Here is a 6,973-nt window from a genome sequence, read left to right on the forward strand (position 1 = left end):
GAATGCTTTTATTCTGTAATTTAAGGTTGCCCCTGGGCCCTATAAGGCCTTAAGCTCGTTTCATGTTGAACTTCTTTCCATTATTGAAGACACTGACCTCACCCATAACTCAGGGCCATGGCTTTCCTCTGCTTACAGACCCCAGCATGGCTGTTTACATCTTCTCATCATTTAGCTCTTTGCTCAAATTTACCCCTTCTGATAGTTTTCTAATTATCTGATTAAATTACACCCTTGTACTTGACATTTTTGGTCACATCACCTGGTGGTATTTTCTCCAAAGCATTCACTACTTTCTGGAATTATTTACTGATTAATTTGTAGCTTGTTTGCCTGTCTCCTCCCTCTGGGGGGCGCACAGGAGCTGAGCATAGGGACCTTGTGTGCCTCTATCTCCCATGTCCCTGGTGCTTGAAGGGTCTGCCTGTCTCCTCCCTCAGGGGGGCTCACAGGAGCTGAGCATAGGGACCTTGTGTGCCTCTATCTCCCATGTCCCTGGTGCTTGAAGGGTCTGCCCAATGCACAGTAGGATTGAGTGAATTAGCCAAGGGAGTTAATTGTAAACTAAACTACTTTTTACTTATATAAAACATAATTTACTCAAGTGGGCAACTCCTATACTCATTTTTGTGATTTAGTCAGTAAATGTAAGGATAATCCTTCTGGCTCAATTTCTTCTGGTATTGTAGAGTTTGCTTATTTTTCAGTCTTGAGCTTTTCTGTTTCTTGGATTTAAGGTGATTGTAGGCTCCCATGTCACTACAAATGTACTTTTTAGTATCTTTTCTGATTCTACTCCTTCTCTATTGAGGTTTAGCTATCAGAAATACCCACTGGATTTTGCTTCTGATTTTAATCTTGGTAATGCCTAAGACTTTAATGATATTTTGGGTTGTAGTGTCATATTTTGGGTCAACATCATTCAAGGAAAAGTGTCAGGTGTAATTCTCAGATATTTTTATGGGACAAAGACTAATAGCTCAGATAAAAAAATTTTTTTCTGACTCATTTAAAAACTTTTCACTACCCTTATGTCCATTTGAAATAATTTAATAATTTCTTAAACATTTAGATGTTTGAAAACTTGAAGAACTTTCTATCATCTATAGACTTGGAAATTTTGCAGGATCTTTTTTGCTTAATTCACTTTGGATGTGCTGGTTTTCTCACCAAATCCTGAGGAGTACTCACTATATTTCTTTATTGAAAGATGTACCCATTTATCTGTACTGGGCTAACTTCTACTAAAATAGTTTTCTATCCTTAAAATACTGCAGGTCAGCCTTGTATGTAGCCTTAACTGAAGTTTTTTGTCAAAGGCTATTGTTTTTTAAAAACTATGTGTTCGGCCTTTGGAATTCCATTCGAGGTATTACTAGAATTAGCTTTAATCACTATTTTTTCTTTCCCTTTTTTTAAAACATACCTATTAGCAAGAGGGATAATCACTATTTTCTACTTTACCAAAAATACTACAAATGGGTGGTCTCCTTGCTTTCTTCTAGGACAGTGGTTCTCAACCTGTGGGTTGCGACCTACAGGAACTGTATTAAAGGTCTGCGGCATTAGGAAGGTTGGGAACCACTATTCTAGGATATTTTCATTGTTTGAAAAATCTCTTTTATTCCTTATTATTTTGTGTGCCATATGGGCACATGGGATTGGTTCAAGTGTATTGCCTGATACCTAAGAAGTGCTTAATACATATTTATTGAATGAATATTGAACAAAGGAACATACTATTTTTTTTTAAATTTTTGGTATTTATAAAACTTGTCAATAATGTTTCATTAAATAATATATTTAGAATGTACCTAGGTAGGAACCATTGTATCTAGGTAGTAAACATTCTTATTTTGCCATAATTCTGTTCTTACATACATGGTTTTTTTTGATGCCCTTTCCCCACTTAAGATATTGAATTGAATTGTGCTGTGATGACCATAGCTCAATGGCTCTCTAGCCAACATCTCTAAACCAGTTTCTATTCATCTTTTGAGACCCAGCCTGATACAGGTCCTACTCCTGTGGGTTTCTGAAATATATATTCTCAGAAGTAGTGTTTTAATCTATTTAAAAATAGGTATCTGCCTATCTTAGCTAGAGGATGAGTTTTACTCGTGTTCTTGGTTAGTATAAACACATTTCCAATTCTCTGGCACATTTTGTATTTGTAATTCTTAGTTTTATCTTTCTGGGTGGATAATCCACAGAATAATTTATCACTTTTTATTATGTGACTATTGAGTTTTTACATGAGCTTCATAGTAATTCAATTTCTGGCAAGATTCTTACCCTGTTTTTCCTGGTTTTTATAAAGAGCGGTGCGGTGTTTTCCTGTCCTCATCTTTTCTGTAGCCTTTACTTATCACGACACTAGATTGCTAACTTGCTAATTGTAGCTTGGCAGATGCCCACTTGGAATCCGTGCCAAATAATTAACTGTATTCGCTTTGTTTACGAAGCCTCCAGAATTGGCACAGAAGTGCACATCATATGGCTTGGTGTTCGATCTCTTCTTACTAATGTTTATCTTGTACTTACTCATTGAACGTTTGTCGCATGCCCATTAGGAACATGCCCATCAGCAACAACGCATGATTTCAGTCTTTCAGGGGGATGCAAAGTGAATGAGGAGCAATCTGTGCTCTTGAGGAATTTACAGTTTAGCAGGAAAGCCACTGTGAAGAAAGCCTAATGCACGGACCGGCTACTACTAAAAGCAGGATATGCACAGTGCCTGTGGCTCAAGGAGTAGGGTGCTGGCCCTATATACCGGGGGTGGTAGGTTCAAGCCTGGCCCTGGCCAAAACTGAAAAAAAAAAAAAAAAGCAGAATAAATAATTACACTAACAAAGTAGGAGAGGAAAGTATCTCCAAGAGATTTCATTGAAAAGGCAGAACTTGAACTTGACTTTAAGGATGGGCAGAACAGTAGAGGTATGAAGGACTTTGAGCTTGGAGCAGCAGAGCTGTAAATGTAAAGTAGAAACTGGGGTAATCATCACCTTGGCAGAGGGCATGTCTCATAAAGGGGCATCTCCTGGATGTAAATTTTAGAAAATGTGTTAGGTTAGAATGCAGAGAGTCCAAGATTTTACAGTTTTTCTAGGCAGCAGAGAGAAAAGAATGATATTCAGAGACATGTACTTTGTTTTTAATAAAAATAACTAATTATTATATGCCTAATTTGTATCAGCATCAAGCTAGTTGTTTTATATCTAGCCTGTACAATAATCCTGAAAAGATAGCTGACTTTATTCTCATTTTACAGATAAAGCATTTGGAACGTTAAGAAAGAGATTAATCAATCTGGCAATGTTGCAAAACATGGATTATGGAGGGTTGTGACTGACATGCACACTATTGGCAGAGGATTAATCAATATAGCCAAGTGATTAAATACTATTTATCTCTTCCTTCCATTTTAATGTCCAAAAATTTCCCCAAAGATGTATTTTTTAAAAAATCCACAATCATGCTGGCAAATTGGATTACAAACTGCGAGGAACACCTAAAAAGTGAAAGGCAGTGGGAGATTGCAGCAAAGAAAAAGAAACAAAAACTCAGGCCTCAAATGCTTCTTGGAAAGGGCTACTACAAAAGAGAGGAGCTCAGACCTGGAGGTGCAAATCCAGCCCAAAGGGAGGGGCCCTGAAGTAAGTCCCAGAGTGGCTGGTTCAAGTGCTCCAGTAAGGTTCATACCTCCCACGACTGCCCTCTAGGCCAGGCAGCAGCAATTGAGTCCATACCAACAAGGGTCTCTTGAGTCAGAAAGAGCAAAAACATGCTCCAGGAGCTTGGCAGGACTCAGGAGGAGCAGGGGATGCCCCGTGCAGAATAACTTCGTGCACACCCCACCAAGTAAAGCATCTAAGTAGCACGGCTAACTCTGCTCCACGGTCTATAGCTCTAAACATACTAAACAGGCTCTGTAGGCAAATGTTAACAAACATAATTTCATTAAAAAGTACCAAATTCAGCAGAAGTTTCTGTGAGTACCCACTGCGTTATTTTCTGCACCTGTTGCCTGGCTTCATCATTTACAACCTGCCAGCTTTCCCCACCCCCAACACAATTGGCTGTTCTCCTGAAGGCACATCTTCATTCATCTTTCCTGCATGGAACTTTTGCCTCTATCTCCCTCATGTTCACTGCTATTAGTTTTCATTTGTACCATCGGGACGTCACATTTACATACAACCATGTAGAGACTCACACATGGTCTCTCTTAAATCAGACTGATAAAGTTAGATACAAACTTTGAGGAGGAGTTTTTGGCTATCAAGACTTGAACTCTTTCTTTTGAAAGCCCTGAGAACAGCAAGTTACATTTCATTTTAAAGTTTAATATTAGCTTAAGAAGGCTATAGGAAGGCTACGTATTTTAGAATGTGTTACTATGTAAGCATATTTGCCAAGGGATTTTACACATATACTTGTGAAGATGAAATATTCGCAGTGACTAATCTTGGCTTAATTAACTCCAGAGAAAATAAATAGCAGTTGACATGACAAACTATTTCCAGGTTTCCTTTATTTAGCTGTGTCATTTGCTGTGAGAAGAGCAGCATATATTCATTTAGCGCTCCCCTGCACCCCTTCCCCTGAGAGCCAAGCTGGCTAGTCACAGATGATACATATATACACAATACTTACATTTTGTAGCCATCAAATTGTCAAAAGATTGGGCCCACTTTAACACTTCCTCCAAAGTGAGGCTTTGGAAAGAAACAAAAAGTGCTGATTTGGCTAAAATACTCTCAAAGTTTTGAGCATCTTGAATTATATTATCTTGAAAATGACACCAAAATAAAATTCAATTCTATTTATGCATGGTTGTAGAAAGAATTTTATCTTCCTTTCATCTTTTACATTTTATTTTTACTTTATATGTTTTTAAAACTGTAGAAATTATGGAGGTATTATATACTTGAAAATGTGATAAAATAAATTTTGTGAAGATAAAGAGCCATACTCTCTATAATCACCTTATCCATAAATTATCCGTTGATGTAGGGCTTTTCTTTTAGTTTTTTAAATTCATTTGTGTGTTTTTTAACCAGAAAGTAATCGTAGTGTGTGTGCATACGTGGTGTGGCTACATACATGCCCTTAGTAAGCATTTTATATGTCATCATAATTGTCTTAATGATTTATAGAGCTATAATTTATAATTATACATTTATAACCATTGATAGTCATATTGATAGTTGTGAAATATTCTACAAGGGAGCATTCCATAGTTTACACAGTCACTCTCTAAAAGCATTCTGATTTTATCTTATTTTTCCCCATTAAAAACGATGTGTGGCACGATTGTGTTTAGAGGCTGCTATGCCCCCGTGGGTAGGATGATTTAAGATTGGCAGAAGGAGAATCAAAGTAGGTACAAATAAAAGTCCTTGGTAGCAGAAAGAATTGCTTTCAAAATGGTTATGTGTTATGTGCTGCTGCTACCAGCCTCATGTTTACCCATTTGTCTATTAAAATCTCCGAGTTTTTCCTCTAAACTTATTACCATACAGTCAAATAATAAAGTTAACAAGCCTGTATGTATTATTTTCTACATCTCTTAATTGCTCTATAGATGCATATATATTTTTTTCAACTTGGGGTGTTTACTTTTTATTAAGGTGTAATGTGTCAAGTAGCATTTAACTTAGGCAGGGTAACCAAAGCCATATGCCATTTAGAAAATATCTGTTAAAGATGCTGGGTTGGAAGACTTATGTTCAATTCACACTTTGTTAAGTGAATTGGCAAGTGACTATGTCTTCTCACATACCAATAATTTTATTTTCTCTCCTTTAAAATAATCCATGTGTTTACTGCCATTCAGTTTATAGCACATTCTTAATTTTTCAGCTTGGAACAACTAGATAGAATCAAAGATGGCTATGGCCACAAGCAGGTCCTGTCTGATGTGACTCTACCTGTTAAAGCTGGCCCAAAAATTAGTGCTGCAGGAACAGCTGTTGGTATTAGCAGGTTCTTAACATAGTGAAGGCAGATTAGGTGAAGAGGTTAAAAAAAATGTAGAACATGGAAAAATGTTAGGAGTCCTAAAAAAGTCAAATATCTTTTGTTTTCTAAAAATTCAGAAGGAGCCTGCCAGTTTGGGTCAGACTGTTCGCATCAGTACGGAGGCTTAACAGTGTACTGTGTTAAGATTGCTTGCAAAAAAACATTTCCAGAAAATGGCATCTGACTCATTGTTCTTTTCTCTTAGTGGAACTGTAGAAAGAGTAACCTCAAATAACCTTTCAATCCAGCAAAATGGAAAGTGCTGGGCAAGGTTTATGGCCTGCCTATCTGCTCCTCTCACTTCCATGACACAGGGAAGAACAGGGTGAGTGGAGAAGCCTCACTGCCTTGGCTAGCTTAAAATTCAGTGTTGGTAATTGTTGGTAAAAGAATGAATGCGCCTTTGACATTCATGAGATTTATGGAGATAAACCATGATTGGAGTAATTATGTTTGGGGGAGAAGCTGTGAAATAAAATTTGGTTTGGTTGAACCTCATTTTTCTTATAATTTTTTTTTTTTTTTTTTTTTTTAGTATCTCACAAATTTTATGCTGGCCCATGGATATCCAGGTGCCTTTATTAGAATTATTCAAAACACATTTGACTCACTAGATTTGATCCACCAGGTTTCCTGACCCCAGTTCTCCAGTTTTGTGCCCCCTGCTTTCCTCTTGGCAGGCAAGCAGTGGATACCAAATACGTAGGGAAGCATTCTGAGTCATCACAAAGACAAAGCTACGAAACGCGTTTGGAGTCTGATAATCTTATGTTCTAATCCCAGTGTTGTACTTAATGGTTTCTGGTCTTATTTAAAATCTCAAAATCCTAGTTTTATCCTGTATGAAATGAGGAAAAGAATGTCTATTTCACAGAGTTATCATGAAATGTAAATTAGACCACGAATGCAAAGGAACTATTAAATAACTATTATCTGGTAGCCTTCT

The 6,973-nt window shown here is 37.1% G+C and overlaps 1 protein-coding gene across 2 annotated transcripts in view; it reads right to left on the reverse strand.

Annotated features, from left to right (window-relative positions):
- Positions 1 to 6,973, reverse strand: part of RGS13 (regulator of G protein signaling 13) — a 24,582-nt gene that overhangs the window by 8,557 nt on the left and 9,052 nt on the right. For both annotated transcript variants that reach the window (XM_012802636.2, XM_003785786.2), the window contains one exon: positions 4,660 to 4,721. In XM_012802636.2, coding sequence (XP_012658090.1) covers positions 4,660 to 4,721 — 62 coding nt within the window. The remainder of the gene's footprint in view (positions 1 to 4,659; positions 4,722 to 6,973) is intronic.

The sequence above is a fragment of the Otolemur garnettii genome, unplaced genomic scaffold (assembly GCF_000181295.1).
Source record: "Otolemur garnettii isolate 467f Iridium unplaced genomic scaffold, OtoGar3 scaffold00016, whole genome shotgun sequence".
NCBI classification, from domain to species: domain Eukaryota; kingdom Metazoa; phylum Chordata; class Mammalia; order Primates; family Galagidae; genus Otolemur; species Otolemur garnettii.